Genomic DNA, 27,820 nt, shown 5'->3' on the forward strand with positions numbered 1-27,820 from the left:
GCAGAGTCTCTCAGCGTAATCCGAGTTGTATGTGGACTTGAGTGGGTTCTTGATCTGTAGTCCTTTCGGGATCTTGTCTGCTTTCTTGCAGCTCTGTAAAAACTTGATGTCTGTGTCGATATGCGCAATCTTCATGGAGATCCTTAACACTGTGAGCCGGCAGTTTGTGGTGTCGATAGTAGCATGATGTGGAGATGCCGGTGATGGACTGGGGTGGACAAATGTAAGGAATCTTACAACACCAGGTTATAGTCCAACAAATTTATTTTAAAATCACAAGCTTTCGGAGATTATCTCCTTCGTCAGATGAATGAATGAAAAGGTTCTCAAATCGCATATCTTATACGATGTTGGGACAGCATCACACCAATCAAAAGGTGTCGTCGTTATTCAAACAGGCCAGTCACGGAGAACAGCACGTCCCAGTACACTCGATATACATTGTGTCTTTTACACAGGCAGGCAGAAAGAAACTCAAAATGGCAGAGAGAGAGAGAGAGAGAGAATTTTAAAAAACATATAAATTTTAAAAAACATATAAATCCTCAGAAGACAAACACGGGATGCAACCAACAGAGTACCCTTCGTCGTCCAGTACTTCCCTGGAGCGGAGAAACTACACCATGTTCTCCGCAGCCTTCAACATGTCATCGATGACGACGAACACCTCGCTAAGGCCATCCCCACGCCTCCACTGCTCGCCTTTAAACAGCCACCCAACCTCAAACAGACCATCGTTCGCAGCAAGTTACCCAGTTTTCAGGAGAACAGCGTCCACGACACCACACAACCCTGCCACGGCAACCTTTGCAAGACTTGCCAGATCATCGACACGGATACCACCATCACACGAGAGGACACCACCCACCAGGTGCATGGTTCATACTCCTGTGACTCGGCCAACGTTGTTTACCTCATACGTTGCAGGAAAGGATGCCCCGGAGCATGGTACATTGGCGAGACCATGCAGACGCTGCGACAACGGATGAACGGACACCGCGCAACAATCGCCAAACAGGAGGGTTCCCTCCCAGTCGGGGAACACTTTAGCAGTCAAGGACATTCAGCCACCGATCTTCGGGTAAGCGTTCTCCAAGGCGGCCTTCGAGACACACGACAACGCAAAATCGTCGAGCAGAAGTTGATAGCCAAGTTCCGCACCCATGAGGACGGCCTCAACCGGGATCTTGGGTTCATGTCACGCTACACGTAACCCCACCAGCAAAAAGGGGGAAAAAATTTATATGTTTTTTAAAATTCTCTCTCTCTCTCTCTCTCTCTCTGCCATTTTGAGTTTCTTTCTGCCTGCCTGTGTAAAAGACACAATGTATATCGAGTGTACTGGGACGTGCTGTTCTCCGTGACTGGCCTGTTTGAATAACGACGACACCTTTTGATTGGTGTGATGCTGTCCCAACATCGTATAAGATATGCGATTTGAGAACCTTTTCATTCATTCATCTGACGAAGGAGATAATCTCCGAAAGCTTGTGATTTTAAAATAAATTTGTTGGACTATAACCTGGTGTTGTAAGATTCCTTACATTTGTCCACCCCAGTCCATCACCGGCATCTCCACTTTATAAATAGAGGCATAGAGTACAAAAGTAAGGAGGTTATGATGAATCTTTATAAAACCTTGGTTCGGCCACAACTGGAGTATTGTGTCCAATTCTGGGCACTGCATTTTAGGAAGGATGTGAAGGCCTTAGAGAGCGTGCACAAAAGATTTATTAGAATGGTTCCAGGGATGAGGGACTTCAGTTATGTGGATAGACTGGTGAAGCTGGGGTCGTTCTCCATAGAGCAGAGAAAGTTGAGAAGAGAGTTGATAGAGTTGAGGGGTCTAGACAGAGTAGATAGAGAGAAACTGTTCCCATTGGCGGAAGGGTCGAGAACCAGAGGATACAGATTTAAGGTAATTGGCAAAAAACCAAAGGCAACATGAGAAAAAACTTTTTTACGCAGCAAGTGGTTATGATCTGGAATGCCTGAAAGGGTAGTGGGGGCAGATTCAATCATGGCATTCAAAAGGGAATTGGATAAGTACTTGAAGAGAAAAAATTTGCAGGGCTACGAGGAAAGGGCGGGGGAGTGGGACTAGTTAAATTGGTCTTGCAGAGAGCCGACAGGGGCTCGACAGGCTGAAGGCCTCCTTCTGTGCTGTAACCATTCTATGATTCTATGATACCGCAAAATATCTGAGGAGTGTAAAATTAGAGGTTCAACAATTATTTCTTCACAGAATACTTCTGCAGGTTGTTATTCCATGTGCATGATTATAGGCTAAAACAAATTAATTAGTTTAGCTATATCCCAAAAACTCTTCATGGTATCACTTTACTTCCGGCACAATCAATGTGACAAAGATAACTTGTGATCCTTACTACTTCATGTGTGGAACTGACTGGTGTTGTGGTTTTGCTGATTCAGTTGCAGATGTCTGAGTTGAGGTCCCTATAGTTGTTTGTACTGTAGGGCTGGTTGTACCTGAACTAGATGTAGAGTTTGCTGTTGCAGTTGTTGATTGAACAGATGCAAAAGATGTTTTCGTTGTTGCTGCAGTGCTTAAACAAAATAAAAAGTTCAGCATGAGACACTGCAGCCAGTGCATCAGAGATGGAGTTGCCTTTTCTCTTTTATTACATGCAAATTATATCACGAGAATTCTGAAAAATATCGGGCAAGATTCTTCTCTCATTTGCGATTTAACGATGGGGCAAGACTGCTGCCGCCTAGGCCCTCATTATCAATCCAAGGTGGATTAGGAGGAGAAATACCCCTCCTCATTGGTTACTGCCGCCAGGAGAGATGAAAATAGAGTGCTGTTGCAGCCTTTTCAAAGGGGAGGGAAGGTCACCAGTAGGAAGGACTTCCAGATTCCCCGATTCATCTGTGGACGTGCTGCTGGCTGAAGAAAAGATTAAAAGGAAGTGACTATTGAGCACTAAGGGCAGGAAGCCCCATAAGATGGTGGTTCAGGCTGTGTGGAGGGAGGTTGCTGAAACTGCCACCTCGCCAAGAATTGGCATAAAGTGTAGGAAGAGGTTCAATGACCTGTCAAGGGTAGCCAAGGTAAGCCAAGACACTGTTGCTAATTCGCATCCTGTACTATTGATACAGTCTTCACTCACCTTCATACCTCTCATGCTCTTTCTCTCTCATCACCTGAATTGCCTCCTCCAATTCTAGCCTCTTGCACATTGCCGATTGACTTTGCTCTATCATTGGTGGCCGTGCCTTTAACTGCCTAGGTCTTAAGCTCTGGAATTCCCTCCTCATACCTCTCCATGACTCTACCTCTCTCTCCTCCTTTAAGTCGCTCCTTAAAAGCTACCACTTTGACCAAATAGTTGGTCACCTGTCTTAATATCTCTATGTGACTGTGTCACGTTTTGTTTGATAACGCTCCTACGAAGTGCATTGAGATGTTTTACTACATTAAAAGTGCTACGTAAATGCAAGTTGTTGTTGAGTATCAGAGAAACTTATTTATGCAAAGGGAACCTCTGCAAACACTCAAACACCATCTTAACTCACAACCACTCTGTTAACTCACATAACTTACCACAAGAGGTTTTGATAGACTTCAGGGACATTTGATTTAACAGGAAAATGTATCTGCATCTCTCATCATCATGCACTGCCTATGCTCATGTTGGGGAAAACAAGTGTCCATGCAACTCATTGGGGTCAATTTTCACTGCCTTCACCTGCCTTTAATGAGGCAGTAACAGCCTCAAAATGGCGTTGGTAGCCTTACAGCCCCGCTAACACTGTTGACGCGGCCGGCTCCATTTTGAAAGAGGCCTATCGCTGGGTGTCTAAAGGCCCCTCCCTGACTGTTTCAAGTGATAGGCCCTTTTAATATGGAAACCGGGGTCCTATCATGTAATATTTGGTCAGAACTGGTTACATCCTGCACCATGTAGGCGCTGATCAGTTCCAAGGGCGATGGAACAGAAGGTGCCCACCAAAGGTAAGTGTCAAATTCATTTTGTAGGCCCTGGAGCAACAGGATTGCTCCTCTGAGGCCCACAAAAATAATCTCGGTCGCTGCCGCCACAAGCCTCCCCACCCTCCGCGATCAGGACCCCCACTCCCACAACTTACTTTGCTGGTATTGAAGCTTCAATGCGGCGAGCTGTATCAGGATGCTGTTTGGTACCCAGCAGCTTGCCTGACAAATTTAAATCACACCACGATCTCAAAATCGACCCCATATTCGTTTAACATTGTGTTCTCTCGCCACAAAGGGAAAGGTCACCAACGGCAATGAACTGGAACTGGGGGAGGAAAATCAATACTGAAACCCTGATCTGCAGACAAAGAAAATTCTGCAGATAACAGACAGAGAGACAAGAGACAAGTGGGAGATGGATAAGTTGTTGGGGAAGTGGCAAGAGAAGGTTGGTAATGGGAGGGCAAAGCTCATCATTGTGTCAGCTTCATGCAATTTTTGAAAGTATTAGAAATGCCCTTACGCTCAGTTACTATTTCTTCAGGTGCACAGCTAAATGAGCTCACCTGTGTTTTACATCGTGAGGGTTGCCTTGGAGAAAGAGACCAGCCACTCCGTTGACTACCTGGGCACTTCCAAATATACAACCGCTGACACTTCCAGATCTACAACTGCTGACACATCTTCACCAACTCCATCATTCCATCTCACCTACCAGCCCAGAGACACTCACAGGGAGGAAGTAGTTAGTGAGTCAGAAGGGTTTTTACTGGGTGAAGCACTGAACACTAGTAAGCATGAGGACCTGGAAGTGCAAGAGATGGAGAGCACTAAATTGTGCCATGTAGCACCCGTTGTTTCAGTGCTACGCGGCCTCTCCAATGTCCAAGATGGCTTCTTGGATGCGCACGCACATTTCCAGTGTGATGTGCGCCAGACGCCATCTTGGTATAGGAGTTAGCGCAGGCGCAGATAACGGACGCCGGCTGCATGTAAAGTAAGGAGAAAATGGAAACAATCAATGTGTGCAACGCTGATTTAAAGTGATGGACACCATTTTGGAACATAACACTCAACTCAGCGCGCAGTCTTAACCCCAACCATCTGAACATATCTTAGATGCCTGGAGGGCTCCCATCAGTGCTATTTAAAGGGACCATGCAGGATTCACATGTTGGTGGCTGGATTATTGCTTCTGGCTGCTGAGAACATTTGTAACTGTTTTTGCAGATCTCTTATACTTGAACACTAGGACGCAGGGACATAACCTAACATTTAGAGCCAGGACGTGCAGGAGTGAAGTTAGGAAATGCTTCCACACGCAAAGGGTGGGAGAAGTTTGGAATGCTTTTCTGCAAACGGCAGTTGATGCTAGCTCAATTGTGAAATCTAATTCTGAGATTGATAGATTTCTGTGAACCAAGGGTATTAAGGGATATGGGGCTAAGACGGGTATATGGAGTTAGGGAACAGATCCGCCATGATCTCATTGAATGGCGGAACAGGCTCAAGGGACTAAATGCCACTGTCACTTGCTGCCTCCTGATATGTGCCACCTTCTCCTGCAAGAAAGCGGGATGTGTGTCTGGGCGATGTGCCTGTCATGGTAGAATAGCTGCCAGTGTGTGTGACCTGTGAGTTGTGGTTGGGTGGCTTGCAACAGTGGTAATGTGTGAGGATGAGAAGAAGCATTTGATTAGAAGTTTTGAGTACTGATGGAAAGAGTTTGTTGGTGGGTGGGTGATGGGGGGTGTCGTGCGTGGTGCAGTTGATAGGAGATGCCACTTGACAGTTGACCTCACTCATGTCAAAGCATTGAACTTCTTCCTGCACTGCATCCATGTTCATGATGCAGTGCGCCTGGCATTGACTTCTTCCCCCGCTGCCTCCCACTGCCTTTTGGATATATGTCTGGAGGACCTCTTGCCCCCGCTTCCCACCCCCCATGGATATAGGATGTCCCTCCTTCTGTCCACCTCTTGCACCAAGGCCTCTAGTCCATCAGCAGAGAATATTGGTGCACGCACTCTCGCAGAACTGGTACCAACTCAGATCAGCAGATTTGTGAGATCTGGCATGCAGATTGGAGGATGTGGGATTTAGTAGTGTGCAACCTATATTCAATGTTTTAACTTAACTCATCAGTTTGCAAACATAGGGACGGGAGCTGCATCTGTGTTTTATGTGTGTGATGTCTGATTTCCGTTCAGACTCTATGCAGACAGCAGACTGTTATTTTCAGCAAATAACAGGTACCAGCAGCCTTTAAGAGATTTCTGAGGAACAGCCTGCCTTTAAGAGATTGGGGCTCCATCTGCTGGTGGAAAGTGCGAATTCCATTCAATCGACGTGCAAGGCCTGGAATGGAACGCTGGTTGCAGGTGAGCACTGAGGCCGGACGAAACTCTCGTCCTGCCTACGCAGGGGTCATTGGGTGCGGGGTACTAGCGCATCACGCTATCCACACCTGAAAATGGCCCTTATCCAATTTTTCCCCTTGAGAGTCCAGTTCCTCCTTGGTGGGTGGAGAAATGACTGTCTTCAACTGAGGAGCCTAGGGACCCAGATCTCAGGATCCCAGTCTTCAAACAAACTTTGATTAAGGAGCACCTTCATGTGCAGGTGGTGGGAACAAATTATTTGGGTGAGCCGCCCATACCTGTCGACCCTCCACAGGCAGCTCGCCCATTTTCATGCATATGGTTGAGGTGATAGAGAAGTGGGATGAGTCCAATACACACGTCTCCAACACCTTGTAGAAAGTTTCACCCTGGAGAGAATGATGTGGAGATGCCGGTGATGAACTGGGGTTGACAATTGTAAACAATTTTACAACACCAAGTTATAGTCCAACAATTTTATTTTAAAATCCACAAGCTTTCGGAGGCTTCCTCCTTCCTCAGGTGAATGTGGAACTGAAATCCTCGAACCTATCGCATTTATAAATCACAGAACAATGCCTGGTGATTACAGAGAGTCTTTTCAACTGCCCGTTGCCAAGGCAACCAAAGTGTTCAGACAGATAGGTGTTACCCACAGGCCCACCGAATATACAAACGGCCAGAACTAAAAAAACAGATGATGTGGCGATGCCAATTAAAAAAACAGAGCGAGAGAGGTAGAAACAGAGAAACATCCGGAAGGAAAAGACAGCAATTGACCCGTTATATTAAAAACAGATAACATTTGTTCGCTGGTGGGGTAACGTGTAGCGTGACATGAACCCAAGATCCCGGTTGAGCCATCAAGCTCACCATGGACTACTCCTCAGAATCAGTTTCTTTCTTGGACACACGAATCTCCATCAAAGACGGACACCTCAGCACCTCACTCTACCACAAGCCCACGGACAACCTCACGATGCTCCACTTTTCCAGCTTCCACCCTAACCACGTCAAAGAGGCCATCCCCTATGGACAGGCCCTGCGAATACACAGGGTCTGCTCAGACGAGGAGGAACACGATGGACACCTACAGACACTGAAAGACGCCCTAGTAAGAACGGGATATGACACTCGACTCATCGATCGACAGTTCCGACAGGCCACAGCGAAAAATCGCATAGACCTCCTCAGAAGACTAACACGGGACACAACCAACAGAGTACCCTTTGTCGTCCAGTACTTCCCCGGAGCGGAGAAACTACGCCATCTTCTCCGCAGCCTTCAACATGTCATCAATGACGACGAACACCTCGCTATGGCCATCCCCACACCTCCACTACTCGCCTTTAAACAGCCACCCAACCTCAAACAGTCCATCGTTCGCAGCAAATTACCCAGCTTTCAGGAGAACAGCGTCCACGACACCACACAACCCTGCCACGGTAACCTCTGCAAGACATGCCAGATCACCGACACAGATACCACCGTCACACGAGAGGACACCACCCACCAGGTGCATGGTTCATACTCCTGTGACTCGGCCAACCTTGTCTACCTCATACGTTGCAGGAAAGGATGCCCCGGAGCATGGTACATTGGCGAGACCATGCAGACACTGCGACAACGGATGAACGGACACCGCGCAACAATCGCCAGACAGGAGGGTTCCCTCCCAGTCGGGGAACACTTCAGCAGTCAAGGACATTCAGCCACCGACCTTCGGGTAAGCGTACTCCAAGGCGGCCTTCGAGACACTCGACAACGCAAAATCGTCGAGCAGAAATTGATAGCCAAGTTCCGCACCCATGAGGACGGCCTCAACCGGGATCTTGGGTTCATGTCACGCTACACGTTACCCCACCAGCGAACAAATGTTATCTGTTTTTAATATAACGGGTCAATTGCTGTCTTTTCCTTCCGGATGTTTCTATGTTTCCACCTCTCTCGCTCTGTTTTTTTAATTGGCATTTCCACATCATCTGTTTTTTTAGTTCTGGCCGTTTGTATATTCGGTGGGCCTGTAGGTAACACCTATCTGTCTGAACACTTTGGTTGCCTTGGCAATGGGCAGTTGAAAAGACTCTCTGTAATCACCAGGCATTGTTCTGTGATTTATAAATGCGATAGGTTCGAGGATTTCAGTTCCACATTCACCTGGAGAGAATGACAATGCAGGAGATTTCTGCATCAACAAAGCACCAGGAGGGAGTAGTAAAGACAGTGGTGGTTTCTGCAGTGGCAGCTACAATTGTTTCAATAGATGGCTGGAGGGTCAGCCTCATCACCACACTTGTACAGGGCTTCCTAGACCTGGTTGCGACTATTTGTTCTGTAACAACACCAGCCAGTATTACCTCTGAGTTTGTAACGTGCACCAATCAACTGTAGCCATTGAAGCCATTGTGGCTTTCCCACCAGGTGAAGTCAGCGGGAAGAGGAACCGGGGCCTGAAGAGGCTCAAACAGGTCAGATTTATTTTTACCTGTTTTTACTTTCCGTGTGGGGCCAGGAGGAGCTGGAGTGACTGGGGACATTCAGATGAGGCCCGAGAGTTAAAATCACCTGGGTCTTATGCTGCCGAGGTCAGGAGGGTTTCGTGCTGGTCTCGCCCCTCAACCCACAAAATTCCCACTCTGGCTAAAATCTGGGCTATATTGCTTTAAATTCATTAAAATATATACATGAGATGGAATGGAATGAGAAAAAGAAGGTTCTGGGGAGAAATTACTTTCGGCCCATTTTCGAGCCTGAAATAACTGGGAGGCCCGAGGCCAGCCTGAAATTGGGTCTCATTAATATTATTTGGGTGAGCCGCCCATACCTGTCGCCCTCCACAGGCAGCTCGCCCATTTTTTAAAAATGGATATCGAGCCGCTTGCCTCACTGGCAGCAGCCCGAAGATAAGTCCCGGGGTTGGGGGGAGGGGATGAAGAGGAGAGGCAACTGGGGGCGGTGGGCAATTGGGAGCACTGTGGAGTCGTGGGAGCACTCCGACTCCTCCTGGATCCATAGAAACGATTTTTAAAAAACAATTGTTTTAAACTAACCGGCCGCTGAAGAATCCTGTCCAGAGCAGCCCCAGCTCTGCTCGTTGCTATCCAATTTCGGCAAGTGGGCCTAAAACAGGCGTTAAGCCCCTCATTTACATACGTAAGGGGTGTAACACCTGTTTTAGGCGACTGCCAGGGATTCCTGAAAAATGACCTGACTCATTATTGTATCAGTCATCTTTCAGGCAGATTTTGGGCGCAGGACACCTTCCCTCCCCTGAGGTGCACTGCATTGTTGTTCATGTGTCAGGAAAATTATTAATTGGCATCACACACTTAATATTTTAAACGTGACCTTGCCAGTAAACTATACAGAGTGCGTGTTTTGGATTATGAAACATTCCAGAACTTAATTAACCTGTTGGTTAACAGTTTTGCACAGATTGTCTACTTTCAATAAATGAGTGATAACCCCACAAATATTTTTCCTTCTCCACCTCTAATGGCCTGATTCACCATGTAAACACTTCAGGCACAATTTTAATAGTGAAAACGGGTGGGTTGAGAGTGGGGGGACATTCAAAATTGCCACCATTTCAGACCCGCCCTCAACTCGCCCCCAACCCGCCCATTTCCGATTTTCACATGGCGGGACAAGGGACGGGCGACCAACCCGCTCCCAAGAGGTGGGTCGGGCCCTAAAACCTTTCAAGGAGGCTTCGGGCCTTCATTTTTCTACACTCTCCGATTTCAACCCTGGGGGGCCAGGATTCCCGGACCTTCTCTTTTACGCCTCGTGAAAGGAGGCGAGAAGGCCTGAGACTAACAGGTAGGTGACTTTCTGGCACAGCTTGTGGGCTGGGAGGAGCAGGAGTGCTTCCCCCAGGCCCAACAAGCCTACCTGCAGCAACCCCCCAACGATCACGGACCCCCCACATCCCCGATCGCGGACGCCCGACCCCGATCCTCCCCCCCAACGATCGCAGACCCCCGACCCCGATCACAGACCCCTGGCCCCGATCCCCGATCCTCCCCCCAACGATCGCGGACCCCCGCGATGACCCCTGATCCCGACACCCCTCCCCTGTGACTGACCCCCCAATCGCTCCCCCCATGACTGACGATCCCCATGCCAACCTTTGCCCCGTGCCAACCATTTCCCATGCCAACCTATGCCCACCCATGCCCTCATGCCCACCCATGCCTCGCCCCCATCTATACAAACAAAGACTTACCCGAAGACTTATCTGAACACGTCCTCTCCCTGGCTGCTCTCCCGTCCGACTGAGACCAGCCTGGCAATCAAGCCGGTCAGTCGGACGACAAACGGAGAAAGAAAAATAAAAGACGTCCTTACGTCAAATCGTAAGGCCATCTGGGAAACCCGTCCTTCCGGGTTTCCCGTTCGCTTGGGATCAAAATCATGCCCTTCATGTTCCCCATTCAAACGTGCATCATCTTAAATTGGAGAAATATTCACTGCCAAGAGTTTTAATGCGAATGGTGGATTACATTTAAAAATCCTGTGAACTCATGTCAGCAATATTAGGGTTAAAAACAAAACCACTAATTAAAACATTCCTGCTCTAAGGGCAATTATGAAGGAATCCTTGGCTGATTGATTGGTAGAGGGTGCTCAAAACTGAACCATGTTATACAATATGGCTCTGGTACAGCATTTCGAAACAATTACAGTTAAGCATATAATCTTTCCTGCTTCATGTACCATTTTATTTCATCCAGGCGTGATCAGATTGACAGTCCAAGGGGCAAGAGTCAATCCTATAGAAATAAGAATAGTTAAAAGGAGAATGGGGAAAGAGAATCGAGGACAAGCAGGGTTAAAGGGCACAATTTAAAATGCCGGCGGGAAGAGTCCGGGGTGGGGGGGGGGGGGGGTGATTTGCGGGCGCCAAACCCGGAAGGGAAGGAGGCGGGTTGCGACAACCCTAATGGGTCATTTAAAGCCTCTTCCGGGTTTCGCGCTCGGCAGCCAGTCTGATTGACAGGCCAGTCTGATTGACAGGCCAGTCTGATTGACAGGCCAGTCTGATTGACAGGCTGGCTGCTGACAGGAGCTGCACATCCGAGGCGGTGGGGTGGAGGGGGGGGAAGAGAGAGAGAGAGAGAGAGAGACCTCATTGGCCATTGGGAGAGAGATTGGGGGGGGCGGTGAGAGACAAAGATCGGATTCGGGTCGGGGGGAGAGACATTGGACATCGGCAAGGGGGGTGCAGGTAACATCGTTTGTAAGATATGTTCATTTATTTTTTTTACTATGGGAAGTGTCATTCTATTTCATTTATTTAGTTTATTTTTCACTGATGCGGCCCTTCCTGCCTGTTTTCACCAGGCGTGAGTCGGAAGCCATGGGAAAGCCGCCCAGGTAAGGTTAAAATCTTTTTAACTATCCACTACAGAAAAAATAAACCACCTTAAGTACCTCATTTGCCCCCTTAATTATCATGCCGCTGGCAGGGCTTCTGGGTTCAGGAACGGCGTGCACACCCTGATGACTCTGGGTCATCCGCGTTCTTCAGCGTGTTGGAGCCAGGATTTCTGCCCGCTCCAAAAATACACGTTTTTCTTTCCCCCCTCCCCCCGCCCCCAATGCACCCAGACTTTGCTTTTAAAATTGAGCCCAAAGTGTTTGATTTTTACTGAAAATAGTTTTTTTTACGATTTTTAGTGTTATGGGGTTAATATTACAGTAAGAAAACCACTCCTGGTATTTGAGACGCTTTATTACTGCAACCAGCTCTTTCAGCATTGCAGGTGATAAAAACTTTGTAAAAATTGAGGGCAGGGTAAGGGTTAAATTGTACAACTTGAATTATAACAATAAAGCATAGCTGAAAAGTCAGTTTCGGCCTGTTGATTAAAATTAAAATTGCACCGCAGCTTCCATCAATCAGCTAGAGGTTGTACAAGGAAATAAGAAGTTAGTGTGCAAAATTAAAGCACATGGGATTGGCGGTAATATACTGGCATGGATTGAAACAGACAGGAAAGAGAGAGCAGGAAAAAATGGATCTTTTTCAGGGTGGCAGGCGGTAACAAGTGGGGTACCGCAGAGATCAGTGCTTGGGCCCCGGCTATTCACAATATGTAGCAATGATTTGGATGAGGGAACCAAATGTAATATTTCCAAGTTTACTGACAACACAAAACTAGGTGGGATTGTGAGTTGTGAGGAGGAGGCAAAGAGGCTTCAAGGCGATTTAGACAAGTTGAGTGAGTGGGCAGTATAACGTGAATAAATGTGAAGTTATCCTCTTCGGAAGGAAAAACAGAAAGGCAGAGAATTATTTAAATGGTGATAGATTGGGAAATGTTGATGTACAAAGGGACCTGGGTGTCCTTGTACACCAGTCATTGAAAGCAAACATGCAGGTGCAGCAAGCAGCTAGGAAGGCAAAAGGTATGTTGGCGTTCGTTGCAAGAGGATTTGAGCACAGGAGCAAGGATGTCTTACTGCAGTTATACAGGGCCTTGGTGAGACCACACCTGGAGTATTGTGTGCAGTTTTGGTCTCCTTACCTAAGAAAAGATATACTTGCCATAGAGGGAGTGCAGCGAAGATTCACCAGACTGATTCCTGGGATGGCAGGACTGTCGTATGAGGAGAGATTGGTCAACTAAGCCTATATTCACTCGAGTTTAGAAGAATGAAAGGGGATCCCATTGAAAGATATAAAATTCTGACAGGGCTAGACAGACTGGATGCAGGGAGGATGTTTCCCCTGGCTGGGGGGTCTAGATCGAGGGGTCACAGTCTCAGGATATGGGGTAGGACACTTAAGACTGAGATGAGGAGAAATTTCTTCACTCAGAGGGTGGTGAACCTGTGGAATTCTCTACCACAGGAGGCTGTGGAGGCCAAGTCACTGAATATATTTAAGAAGGAGCTAGATAGATTTCTAGACACAAAAGGCATCAAGGGGTGTGGGGAGAGAGCGGGAATATGGTATTGAGCTAGAGGATCAACCATGATCAAATTGAATGGCGGAGCAGGCTCGAGGGGCTGAATGGCCTACTCCTGCTCCTATTTTCTGTGTCTATTTTTCTTTCAGAGCAAGGAGGTCTTGTTACAATTATGATGTGGAGATGCCGGTGATGGACTGGGGTTGACAATTGTAAACAATTTTACAACACCAAGTTATAGTCCAGCAATTTTATTTTAAATTCACAAGCTTTCGGAGATTTTCTCCTTCCTCAGGCAAATGTTTCAAGATCTTGAAACATTTGCCTGAGGAAGGAGAAAATCTCCGAAAGCTTGTGAATTTAAAATAAAATTGCTGGACTATAACTTGGTGTTGTAAAATTGTTTACAATTGTTACAATTATATAGAGCTCTGATGAGACCACACCTGGAGTACTTTGTACAGCAATGGTCTCCTTACCGAAGGAAGGATATACTTGCCTTAGAGGGGATTCGGAGGTCTACTAGATCGATTTCTGGGATGAGAGGGTTGTCCTCTGAGGAGAGATTGAGTAGATTGGGCCTATATTCTCTGGAGTTTAGAAGAATGAGATGTGATCTCATTGAAATGTATAAAATTCTTAGCGAGCATGACAGGGTAGATACTTAGAGGCTATTTCCCCTGGCTGCAGAGTCTAGAACTAGGCGTTATAGTCTCAAGATAAAGGGGCGGCCATTTAGGAACGAGATGAGGAAACATTTCTTCACTCAGAGGGTTGTGAATCTTTGGATTTTCTACCCCAGAGGGCTGCGGATGCTGTGGATGTCATTCAAGACTGAGATCGATAGATTTTTGGACACCAAGCAAATCAAGGTATATGGGGATAGGGCAGGAAAGTGGAGTTGGGGTCAAAGGTCCGTCATGACCTTATTGAATGACGGAGCAGGCTCGAGGGACCATATGGCCGACTCCTGCTCCTATTTCTTATGTTCTTATGTTCCTTTCTCTGCTAAAGAGGATGGAGATGCAAGTTTTAGGAGCCCGGCCTTCAAAATAAAATTGTTTTCTGTGCAGCAGCAGTTGCTAAATGTAATGGACTGCCTGTCAGGGAGCAACTGATACATGTCAGAAGCTGTGGAGAAGTCCACTACCCCAAAGAAAGAAAACACACAGAAGTTCAGGGCTACAGTAGGCAATGCTGTGCTAGCAGCTGGTTACAGGTCTTGTTGCCGAAGGCGACACACCTTTGTGTTTGTCTCTATGGAGAAGCACAGCCTCCTCATGCACTGCTCCTCAGATAACTGCAGGCATGTTGTCCTGGGCCTCTACACTCTACTGGGAGGGGAAGGATTCCTGCGAGCGTGCCTCTTTCAATCTGGTCTCCCTGCAGCCACAGCTCCATTTGCTCCTTCCTCTCCTCAGAGTGGACTTGCCAGGGTGATCCCTATGTAGAAATAAGTGTCGCCAGAAGCCCCTTAAGATTACAGAAGATTGTGCGGCCAGTACAAGCACTTCAAAATTTAGTAAGTAGCCAAAAACCACTATAAACTACCAGCAAAACGTATCCCAAACCTTTGCAGCATTTTAATGGAACCAGGCAGGTATCGCTGTAATGGCCGCCTCCCAAGCTGTACCGTCCATACTTTGCAGGCGGATTGATGAAGTAGCTGCTGCAGCACTGAATGACATGAAAATGGCATCCTGACAATTGTTTAAATATTTTAGTAGACCCAACCTGTTTCCAGTGGGAGCTCTGGCTGCCTAAATCGAGGTCTGCCCAAAAATCAGAAAGGGCAGATCTCCAGTGGTAAGTCAGCATTTATTTCACGATTTTTCTCTCACGGTGGCTCTGTTTACAAGCATAAACGGGACAGTAGTGAGATGAAAATCAGCCTCATTGTGTTCTGATTATTTCAGTCCCCTTGTATTTCTAAAACCCACCATCCCATTCCCAAACAGATAGTTATCCAACTCCTTTTTAAAAGAGTCAGTCGACACATCATCAGCTGATTTTGCTGTTCCACATATTGCCCACTCTGTGGCAAAACTGTCTTCCAATCTTTAGACTCGAATAAGATTTATTAATTTTCACCCTGTGTTCTCCAGCCTGTGCTCACAGCCCATTAAATATGTGACTCACTGGTACATTTTTAAAAATATGTTTGCAGGATATGAGTGATGATGGCAAGGTCAAATTTATTGTTGCTTTGAGAAGATCTCGGTGAACCACATAGTGTGCAACCGGAGTTATTTTTGGTTAGAGTGATAGGTTCCCTTCCCTGAAGAGCATTAGTAAACCATTTGGTGTGTTATGACAATCCAGCAGTTTTCTCAGCCTGTAAGTTCTCAGATTTATTGAAATCAGTTTTATAACTTGCTGTGGTGGGATTATGAATTCATGACTTCTGGATTGGTAGTCCAGTACCATCACCACTTCACTACCATACCCTATCACAAAATCCTGGATCATGTTGTCAATCATTTTTTTCTGCAACGGAAGTTAAGCTCTACTATCTCTCCTCGTAATTTGGAGCCCCAATTCCTGAAATCATCCGAGTCACTCTTCTCTGAATAACCTCCAATACATCAATGTCCCCTTTTGAAGATAAGGTGCTCAAGGTTGTACGCAATAGAGCCAATTTTAAAACTTAACTTCAGAAACTTAACTGGACTAGCCACATAAATACTGTGGCTACAAGAGCAGGTCAGAGGCTGGGTATTCTGCAGCGAGTGACTCACCTCCTGACTCCCCAAAGCCTTTCCACCATCTACAAGGCACAAGTCAGGAGTGTGATGGAATATTCTCCACTTGCCTGGATGAGTGCAGCTCCAGGAACACTCAAGAAGCTCATCACCATCCAGGACAAAGCAGCCCACTTGATTGGCACCCCATCCACCACCCTAAACATTCACTCCCTTTGCCACCAGTGCACAGTGGCTGCAGTGTGTACCATCGACAGGATGCACTGCAGCAACTCGCCAAGGCTTCTTCGATAGCACCTCCCAAACCCACGACCTCTACCACCTAGAAGGACAAGGGCAGCAGGCACATGGGAACAACACCACCTGCACGTTCCCCTCCAAGTCACACACCATTCCGACTTGGAAATCATTGCTGGGTCAAAATCCTGGAACTCCCTACCTAACAGCACTGTGGGAGAACCTTCACCACACGGACTGCAGCGGTTCAAGAAGGCGACTCACCACCACCTTCTCGAGGGCAATTAGGGATGGGCAATAAATGCTGGCCTTGCCAGCGACGTCCACATCCCATGAACGAATAAAAAAAAAATTTCTGTGTCCATTCTGCCAGTAGGGAGCATTACCCACTGGCCATGTACAATAGGAAACAACAGGCATGTTGCCCTCAATTTTCTATCCATTAAAATTAAAGGAAAATTACCGGCAGCGTACTCACAATTTACTGATATACGCAGCCAGCAGGCAAGACTTCCCACCAGCACTGCAAAATCCGTCCTAATCTCACTTTAGAATCTAAAGTGACCTAGACAAAGTTGGAATACATTCTTTAAACTTGTTGTGAAATGTCATTATCCTAGTATTTGATTAGCTTTGTTAATAACATTTTCACATTGACTGGAAAATTTCAGCGAATAGTCAATAATTACATCCAAATCCTTTCCCTTCTCCACATTTGGTAATGCATACCCATCCATCCAGCACATAAGTTTTCTGTTTCCTTGTGCCCTGTAACCAGACATTAGAAGATGGGACAAAGGTCCATGATGACTGTTGCCTCATTTGCTTTCTTCAATACTTCCCTCTGATGGACTGGGCAATTTTAGGTTCTTACCATGTGGAAATTACAGACAAGAACCTCCATCCTACCTCTACATGTGTCAACTCATCTCTAACATTGGACCTTTATTTTGCATGTAGCATTAAATGAAAATTAGAAACATATTTGATAAAAACACTTTTAAATACACATTTCCAACAAAAAGAATAATTGAACTTTTTAACTGCTATCGAACTGGTATTAAATGAATGTCAATATAAGAACATAAGAACATAAGAAATAGGAGCAGGAGTAGGCCAATCGGCCCCTTGAGCCTGCTCCGCCATTCAATAAGATCATGGCTGATCTGATCCTAACCTCAAATCTAAATTCATGTCCAATTTCCTGCCCGCTCCCCGTAACCCCTAATTTCCTTTACTTCTAGGAAACTGTCTATTTCTGTTTTAAATTTATTTAATGATGTAGCTTCCACAGCTTCCTGGGGCAGCAAATTCCACAGACCTACCACCCTCTGAGTGAAGAAGTTTCTCCTCATCTCAGTTTTGGAAGAGCAGCCCCTTATTCTAAGATTATGCCCCCTAGTTCTAGTTTCACCCTTCCTTGGGAACATCCAATCTTATATGTTTCAATAAGATCGCCTCTCATTCTTCTGAACTCCAATGAGTAGAGTCCCAATCTACTCAACCTCTCCTCATATGTCCACCCCCTCATCCCCGGGTTTAACCGAGTGAACCTTCTTTGTACTGCCTCGAGAGCAAGTATGTCTTTTCTTAAGTATGGACACCAAATCTGTATGCAGTATTCCAGGTGCGGTCTCACCAATACCTTATATAACTACAGCAATACCTCCCTGTTTTTATATTCTATCCCCCGAGCAATAAAAGCCAACATTCCGTTGGCCTTCTTGATCACCTGCTGCACCTGCATACGAACTTTTGATTTTCTTGCATTAGGACCCCCAGATCCCTTTGTACTGCAGTACTTTCCAGTTTCTCGCCATTAAGATAATAACTTGCTCTCCTGCCAAAGTGCATAACCTCACATTTTCCAATATTGTATTGCATCTGCCAAATCTCCGCCCACTCACCCAGCCTGTCTATATCCCCCTGTAGGTTTTTTATGTCCTCCTCACTCTCCACTTTCCCTCCCATCTTTGTATCATCTGCAAATTTTGATATGTTACACTCGGTCCCCTCCTCCAAATCGTTAATATAGATTGTAAAGAGTTGGGGACCCAGCACCGACCCCTGCGGAACACCACTGGCTACTGGTTGCCAGTCTGAGAATGAACCATTCATCCCAACTCTCTGCTTCCTGTTAGATAACCAATCCTCCACCCATGCCAGAATATTACCCCCAATCCAGTGATTCTTTATCTTGAGCAATAATCTTTTATGTGGCACCTTGTCGAATGCCTTCTGGAAGTCTAAATACACTACGTCCACTGGTTCCCCTTTATCCACCCTGTACGTTATGTCCTCAAAGAACTCAAGCAAATTTGTCAAACATGACTTCCCCTTCGTAAAGCCATGCTGACTTTGTCCTATTAAATTATGTTTATCCAAATGTTCCGCTACTGTCTCCTTAATAATAGACTCCAAAATTTTACCCACCACAGATGTTAGGCTAACTGGTCTATAATTTCCAATCTGCCGGGACCTTTGCCGAGTCCAGAGAATTTTGGAAAATTATTACCAAAGCATCCACAATCCCTACTGCCACTTCCCTCAAGACCCTAGGACGTAAGCCATCAGGTCCAGGATCCTGGTTAAAGTCAGTGCTGTTTTCCAACATAACAAAACCAATATCTGGTTTCATTGCGAGCTTATTACACATCATTAAGCCATGTAAATTTCTTAATTACAAAGTTCCTGTAACTTAAAACAAAATATTGTTAAAAATCTTGAAAAATCAGCAGGTTTTAATGGTTCATCGGAACAGATAAAAGACCAGCTGGTCCCTTAAGCCTGCCTCACATTCTTGATGCCTGGAGCAAATTGACTGAATATTTCCAACCCCCCGCACCCATGTAAACCCATTGTTACAAGTGTAAATGATATTTGAGTACAACTATGGTGAAATATCCTGAGCCCTGGTTCTACCGGTGGGGCCTCACACAGGCCAGGCAGCTGATCAGAAAACCATGGAGCAAAAATTCAACTCTCAGCTGTCGGTTTTCCGCCTGAAAAATGAACGGCTAGGAGTTGAAAATTTCTGGTGAGGGGAACAGGGCACCTCGTCCGTCCCATTGCTTCCCAAGGTCCGCCTGATGCCATATTCAGTCAGGTCTGGAAATGAGCAAACAGCCCGCCTGCCTGAAACAGGTTGCTTTACTCTGCAAACCGGGGTCCTGCGCCAGTTGTTGGACCCCAGTGCAAAATTCAGGTACAGGTGGGACTGCTGGAGGCCTCTCAAAGAACGGCCATAAAACTTGGTCAAAGTTATATTTTTATTGTGCTCCTTCTGGCTCCACAAAAATACTGTGGGCTGCTGCCGGCCCGGGCTCACAACCCTTGGCTTCATCTCCCCCCCGCCCCAGGGGGCCCCTCCCAGGACCCACCTGTGGCTCAGTTCAGCATTGGAGCCCACCAGAATTCCTCAGGCCCCAACCAGCAGGCTACATCCAGGTGCCTGTTTGTTACCTGCAGCTCGTGGCTTCCACTTAAATGAAGCTTGATGCCAAATTTAGCTCGCGCCTCAGGCTGGCACGGACCGGCACACGGAGCAATTGCTCCATCGACTTGCTGCCCATTTTGACCACAGATTTCTCCCCCTTGAGTCCATTATGGATGAAAAATCACAGGCAATCCACTCGCTGCAGGGAGACCCCAATGGTGTGGTGGGATCTCAAAAATGTTGCTGTTAATCTAATAAATGAGGGGAATGTTTTCTCTGTGTGATATGTGTAGCAAAGTTGGGGGTTTTTTGGTCAGCTAAGTGTCTGACATGCTTACGAGTTTTCAAATCAAGCTATTATAAAATTCACATTGTGAGAGTTTCCCGATATAGAGTCCACATTCTCACCCATAGAAACACAATGCACTTCTCTAAGTCAAGCGGTTTTAGGCACAGGTTAGCAACAGCCAAAGCTTAGCGACCACTAAGTGTGCACAGAGGTTTAACCAGCTAAAACCACGCAGCTGACCAGCAGAGTGCACTAAAATGTCATAAAGAACGCATTTTCTCTAAAACTAGTGCAGGGAAAACCTTCCCTTGATGTTTATTGTTCCATAAGGAATTCCATTTCTTGCATCTTACAGCCATAACGATCACAGAAAATAAAGATTCCAGGTTTGTTTACCTGTTGTAGACAGTTCGTGATGTAAGCCACCAACAACCAGTAAAAGAAAGGGATAAATCCATGGTGCTGCTCTCCTCATGTTGCTATATATTTGTCTTTGTGCCCTTGTACACGATATTATTGCAGTCTGCATTAACTTTCTTAAAGCAAATGACTCAGTTGCAGTCAGGTCTCAGCCCTTGGTGTCTGTCAACACTCCTCCCTCCTTTGGAATTTTGCCCAGCTGTGATATTTCTGACACTTTTTTCCGGGTTAAGTTAACTTCTCACATTTCAGAGAGTTCATCTACTGTATGAGATCCTTGTAAAAATTCCAGCTCTTCAACCATATAGATAGATTTCTGATGTTTATGCTTAGGTATTTACACTGGAAAACTTAGAGATTATAGGATAGTACACACATGGTAATAGAAACTATTAAATAATTAATTTTTCTGTTTCAATTGAATACTATTACTTCAGGAAAACGTTATAAAAGATGTAGATATATCAGAGTAATGATGAACAGGCTGAATTCCAACCATGAGTGAACTGACTTGAGAGAACTTGGTCATTTTATTAACTATCTGAATTAATAAAAGACTTTCCAAATTGAAATCTGAAATCAGAAAACAGCATCACTATAGAATTTTGAAATTGTCAAGAATCATAAGACATCGGAGTAGATAGACCAAAAAAAAATTAAATTTAGTTTTCCTCTTTAATCTTTAATTTGTACTTTTCAATGATTTTTGCAGTTGTGTGCAGTTTTTTGCACCATTGGTTGTATGAATGGCACTAATTTGCTCTCATTTTTTAAATGTTTTGTAAATAAAATAAAATAATCTGTGGGTGAAATTTTCAAAATTGGTTGCTTTGGCAGTAAACGAATGCAAATAGCACGTTTGTAGTAAAATTTCAAAGCTCTCAAGAATTCCAGATATTTTGTTGTACTGCTACCAATTTATATCATGAGAATGTTTTACGGTAATATACAGTACCACATGTTATTTAATCCTTTTATGATGTATTGAGTGGGGTTGTAAAGATCTTGGGGTCCAATATACAGCAGTTTGTCTTCCCTGGAATAGGCACAGGCCGGTTTTGGGTAGGTGTATTTTGATTTCAGTTCATAACTCACCAGCTCGGGAGAAGAGGCCCGGGGCAATTCAACTCTCGGGTCTTATTTAAATGCCACAGGCCGACATCCTACCCATTCCGCGATCAGGACAGGGGTCGAAATTGCGGCAAGGGAGGCCGCTGATTTTCTTGTGAGGCCCGGAGGTGCGCTCCAGCTCTTCCTGGTCCCACAAGGAAATAAAAAAATATTTACAAACTTACCTTTATGAATCTCTTCTGGGTTTGCCTGGCTGACTGACTGCCATTTCCTGCTCAAGCCTTAGTAAAAAATGCAGTCGTGTCCCGACGACATCATCAGGAATGGATATGCATATGCTAAAGAGGAGCTTACCGGCTAAATGAAGGAGGAGGAGGAGATGATCAGAAAGGAGTGAGACAGCTTCAAAAGAATGATAAGGCCAACCCACTATTACCCCCCTACCACTATCACCCCGCCACCCCGCACCCACAATATAGGCCCCATGGATCTTATGAGAGACTGAGTGAGGAGCTTCACTAAGCTTTGGTGACTTTGCTTCACTAAGAAAGCCCTAGATGAGCTATGCCACCTTCTACTGGATGACATGGATCCTCGATCAAGTAACTGAATTGCTCTGTCCATTGCTGTAAAGTCAGCACATCTCTCAACTTTTGTGTCACTGGCACCTTCCAAATTGTAACTGGGTACTTCTACGACATCAGCCATGGAGCCACCTTCAGAAGACGGATGACTCCTAGGCAGCAGGGTGAACGGGTCATTCCAGTCTATCATATTGCAAGATTCCCCAGAGTCCAGGTGCTGTAGAATGCCATCCACATTGCACTGTGTACTCCTACTGTGGAGCTATTAAGTTTCATGAACAGAACTGTATCAACATGAGTCATAGACAAGCCTCTGAAGCTTCCCTCAAGGTCCTGTTGGAAGAGGTCTGAGCCAGGGAGGAAGTTGTCTTTCCAGTCAGTGGGAAAAGGATCCCTAAACACCAAGTCCACCAGGCATAGAGAGACATTGCAGAGATTGTCAGTTCCAGGAGCATCACCCCAGGAGCTGGATGCAATGCAGGGAGCAAGTGAGTACAGCTATTAATTTCTCCATCTCTCTCAACACCTGACAATACTCCTTTCCTCGCTCCCCCACCATTCTCAACAATTCCCTCCTTTCTATCACATCCTTCACCACCCAACACAAGGGCACACTATACCACTTCTCATTCTTATTACAAACACACACTCCCTCTTCCTGCCTCCCTTTACAGCAGCCACTAGCAGCATTCTCTTCTTACTTGGTAACCTTTTTTGCACAATCACCAACTCCTCTCATGGGTCTTTTCTCGCTTCACACTCCACACACCTGCTTTCCATTGAACACCTCCCCATCCTGCTTGCTTCTTGCATCTTCTCCCTCTGAGCATCTGCACAACAACCAGAAGCCCCACCCATCTGCACCCTCTCTTGTTGGAGACACTCACTAACTCTCGCCCTCTCTCTGCAGGACAGCACAATGCAAAACACGATGGAGAAGAGTAAGACTGAGGGAGGACCACCCAACATAATGAACCTGTCTGAGCTGGAGCAGCGAGCTCTAGAAATCAGTAGCTCCTCCAGAGCTGTTAGGATAAGAGATTTCAAGGCCGGGGGCTTCTCTGAACGTGGTCTCTGACTATTACTTGCAGCCCTTCATGAACCTTTGGAAAGACGCACAATCACGCAGCTTGTCTGTCATCTACTACTTGCAACCTATCAGTGCCAAGCTAACTCTTGTCCCTTTTATCCTTCTCAACAGTCACAGCCCACAGAATAAGACACTACCTCAGAGGAGAATCTTTCTGAGGAGGCACCATCAAGCGCTGCATCAATCCCAAGCATCAGAGATTGGCACCCGGGCCAGGTTCGAGAGTAAGTTAGTGGAGTGTGCATGTGATGAAACACCCAGCACTGGTGAGCAGCTGCAGGTATGGGTGACAGGGACAGCCCAGGAGAGAGCTCACCGGAGCTGCTGTGGAGGACAGAGATGCGGACTTCAAGGGCCAAGCAATGAGAAGAAATCTGCTTGTTTCATACTTGCAGTTACATCAGGTAATGGAAGGCCTGTCAACAAGTTTCACCACATGGCTGAAAGTGTGGAGGAGCCTGCTTCCAGCCTTTGTGGTGTCATCTCCCAGGTTATCAGCACTGTGGCCACCTCCAGAAATGCTGCAGCCAGGCCCCCACAACAGGAGTCAATGTTTACAGCCTTTGCAGTTTTGGTGGAAGCTCAAACGGCTGCCATGCAGACTCTGGGCTCAAAAACCTATGCACCGCCTTGGACAGATTGGTGGAGCAATTGGATAGGGGCTTTGAGGCATCACTCATCTTCTATTTTCAGCTTTCCCACAGATCAGTGGAAATGCTGAGCCCCAGTCCCATCGGAGTGGAAGTGACGCAAGGAGAGCCCCTCGTGTTTCCCTCTCTCAGGATGTCAGCACCTCACCACCTGCCTCAACCAATACCAACCACAGTGGCAGAAAGCCAGCCGGGCCAGACTGCCCTGGCAGCAGCCGAAGTGTTGCAGTCTGCAGCCGGGCCCTCAGACGCTCGAGCTCCCAGAAGTCACCGACCATGAGCATTTCAAGGATCCCCACATAAGCAACAGCAGCCTTCCACCAGCTCTACTGAAGTCACTGGGGGAACACCAGTGGAGTAGTAGAGTTAGGAAAGCTTCTGTTAAGAAAAGCACTAATGGTTGATCATATGGGTGACAAAATAATTCACTACAACATTGTGTTTGGAATTAAAATCAACACCTTTATTACATTTACAACTTTGGTCTATAGTTTCTAATTACAGCTTCTTAGTCGGCATTGTCAGAAAGTCATTGAGACAGAAGTTGGCTGGATGGTTTCAATGTTCTTTAATGCAGAATCAAAGGGAGTGGTGAAGAGGTCACAAGGACTGTTGATGCAGAGGGACTTTATCTGACCTTTCAGGTAAGGGACTAAGGAGGTCACCGAAAGAGTTTCTCCAGCAACTGCTTCCTGCCCTCTAGCTGCAATGCATTGTGCTTCCCCTCCTTCTTGTGGTTCTCCCTCACCTTCATCCAATTCTTCCTCATCAGATGATGCCTCTTCTTGTTGCTGTGTCTCCTCCAACTTTAATCTTCTTTGCATTGCCAGGTTGTGCAGAATGCAGCAAACTACAATGATGTGGCCCATTTTATCTGGGCCCTGTTGTAGGGAGCCCTCAGAGCGATCAAGGCACCTGAACCTTTGCTTCAATATCGAAATGTTATGTTCTGTGATGTTCCTGTTGGTCCCATGGCTCTAATTTTACATCTGTTGCTCAGGAGTGATGGGGTTGCAAAAAAGTGTCATCAGCCAGGTTTGGAGAGGGTATCCTTTGTCCCCTTTGACGTTCCTGGATGGCTGGAAAAGTGAGGGGAATGGATGAGTATGGCAGAATGAAGGTGTTGTGGCAGCTGCCAGCGATTCTTATTCAGACTTGCATTAACTTTCTGCAGTGATCACACACCAGTTAAATATTGATGGAGTGGAAACCCTTCCTGTTCACATAGGTGGCTCCCTGGCTGATAATATTTTTAAGCTACTTTTAAGATTATTTAAGATAAAAAATATAGAATGCCGTATGAAAATACAGAGTATCATCAGAAAATTTTAAAACAGAAATAATGTGATTTCCCATGGCAATATCTTATGGAATAGGGGAGGTTTAGTGTAAACTCATTAAAGGCATATGAGTCTGTGCTAGATTTAAACTCAGACTACAAAAGTAAAAGCACAGAGGCAAATGCTGTATTCAGCGTCAATGTTCAGATGGGCACCAATGCTTAGAGTAGTATGTTATGCAAAAAGGAGACTTATTTTTAAATGGTTATATGAAGGTATTTAAAATAATGATTCAAATGTTCTTTGAAGGGGTTGTGAGCTGGCTGTATATGTGCTGGATGCCAAAGAGGAAGGATTGCACACAGTACCAATAGATTAAGTTAACTATGACAAAGGTTGTCTGGCCCCCTAGTCACATTAGAGATTAGGATTTATATTTAATATTTTTAAGCTACTTTTAAGATTATTTAAGATAAAAATATAGAATTCAGTAAGAAAATACAGAGTGTCATCAGAAAATTTTTTAAAAATGAAATAGGGTGATTTCCCATGGAAATGTCTTGTGGTACAGGGAAGGTTTAGTGCAAGCTCATTAAAGGCATATGAATCAAAGAAGAAAACCCCCCTGCTCCATAGCACTCTCACTTTGTTTAGTAAAGAATGGATGCTGGGAGAATGCATGGCCCTGGTGTGAAGACTCTGGTATGTTCCCCATGGAAAATCATACTTGTGACTTCCCTTCTCTCTTAGGAGCTGGGAGAACTCATTCAGAAATTTGGCTCGCTAAAGTGAAATGAAAAGTGGTTTTCTGAAGAAAATTATGTGAACGTATAAAACGGTGAGAAAAGACAATGAAGCCCAATAACGTCTCACCCTGTCTATTAGGCAGTGCGACCTTGTGCACCACCTCCCCAGTTGTTAGTAATGCTCATTCCTCATGGAGGGAAAAAGCAGAAAAAAACCTCCGTCCAATTTCAGGAAAAACGTTGGGAAATTCCTCCCTGATTCCCGAAAGCAATCAAGAAAACTCCAGGATAGCATAGTTTATCCATGACCAATCACTATATGTAACTAATCCCATACGTCCCAATGTTCTAAGGAACACAGGACTATACAAGACTTGAAACTACCATTTCCATCCATCAGGCCAGTCCCAAGGGTTATTTCTCACCCCATTTTACCTCAGATACTCTTCAATGGCTCTGTCACCCAAAGATATACCTAAGACCAATTTCCTGAGTAGGCTATTCCATTTGTTCACAAGCTTCTGCATGAAAAAGTGTATATTCACCTTTTCTTGTCTAAATTCTAATCTGTCCCGTTGAACTGGAGCTTTTGTTATAATAAACATCGTGTTCATATTTCACTTGAAGGTCTTATAATACCTCAATAAGGTCACCTCTAAGTCAATAAAAAGGTCCCTTAAAATCTGTGGCCCTGAAATTCCTGGGCAGTGAGAGGGCACATTGGTGGCAGTTTTTGTAAAAGGGACAGGAATTTGGGATGGGACCTGGATGTATCGAGCGAGGTAGAAAGGCTGAGGAATTTTGGGAGGGAGTTCCAGAAGTTTAAAGGCATGACCATCAATGGTGGGCAAAAGGGAAGAGAGGATATACAAGAGCGGCTGCAGAGTCGGAGGAATTGAAAGCTCTGGAGAGGTGCAGGCCAGAGATAGGGAGGGTGAAGACCACAAAGTCATTTAAACACAAGGGTGAGACTTGTAAATTGGAGACACTGGATCGCTGGGAGCCGGTGTAGGTCAACAATGACAGGAATGATGGATGTGTGGGACTTGTTGCAGGATAGGATACAGGCAGCAGAGTTTTAGATGAGCTGAAGTTTACAGAGTGTAGTAGACAGGAGGTTGAGCAGGAGAGCATTGGAATAGTCGAGTCTAGAAGTGACAAAGGCGTGGATTAGAGTTTCAGCAGCAGATGGGCTGAGGCATGGGCAGAGGTGGAAATGTTACGGAGGTGAAAGTAGGTGGTCTTTGTGATGGAGACGATATACTGTTGGAAGCTCAGCTCAGGGTTGAATAGGACGCCAAGGTTGGAAACAGTCTGGTTCAACCTGAGACAGCGGCTGGGGAGGGTGATGGAATCGGTGACAAAGGTACAGAGTTTGTGGTGGATGGCTTCGGTCTTCCCAATGTTTAACCGGGAAAAATTGCAGCTCATCCAAGGCTGCATGACGAACAAGAGGCGACCATCCCTGGCAGTCAAGTAAGTCTCAGGGAGGGGAGGACGAGGCCTAAGATTTCCTTGTGGAGGAGCACTTCTGTTCCAGACAGAAAAATATTTTTAAAATCTTACCTTACTGGGCCTCTTCTGGCCCTGGCTCCTGTTCTCGGCAGGTTTGGACTAGAGGGAAACCACCACTGCTCCCATGCCCAGGCCCCAGGTTAAAATCGCAGATCAGCATATTTAAAGAGGACCACACTGGCTTCGAGCAAGTGTCCTTGCCGCCTGCAATTTGAAATCGCAGTTGGGAAAGGAGTGGGTGAGTCCCTTGCTCCATTTTAACTGTTGCCCGGCCTGATTTCCGCCTGGCGGGGGGAGTTAAAATCGAGACCCATGTCTTCAGATGATGTTGCCAAGGGGCAGCATGTAGATGAGGAAGAGAAGGGAAACTAGGATAGATCTTTGGGCAACTCCAGAGGCAACTATATGGGGCAGGAACAGAAGCCATTTCTGTAGATGCTCTGGCCACGGTTGGATGGGTAAGAAGAACATACATGGCAGGAAGGACCCAAGTTTGATTCCTAGTCCATGCTAGAGCTAATTTAACTCAGCTGGTGTGTGG

General features: G+C 45.9%; 1 protein-coding gene across 1 annotated transcript in view; it reads right to left on the reverse strand.

Moving 5' to 3' along the window:
* The window catches only part of LOC137331111 (uncharacterized protein DDB_G0280315-like), a 41,589-nt gene extending 38,385 nt beyond the window's left edge, over positions 1-3,204 (reverse strand). Inside the window, exon 1 of the mRNA XM_067994716.1 lies at positions 3,135-3,204. Within this exon, the coding sequence (XP_067850817.1) occupies positions 3,135-3,204 (70 nt within the window). The remainder of the gene's footprint in view (positions 1-3,134) is intronic.
* Positions 3,205-27,820: the final 24,616 nt, after the last annotated feature.

Source organism: Heptranchias perlo, chromosome 13, assembly GCF_035084215.1.
Source record: "Heptranchias perlo isolate sHepPer1 chromosome 13, sHepPer1.hap1, whole genome shotgun sequence".
Lineage (NCBI taxonomy): Eukaryota > Metazoa > Chordata > Chondrichthyes > Hexanchiformes > Hexanchidae > Heptranchias > Heptranchias perlo.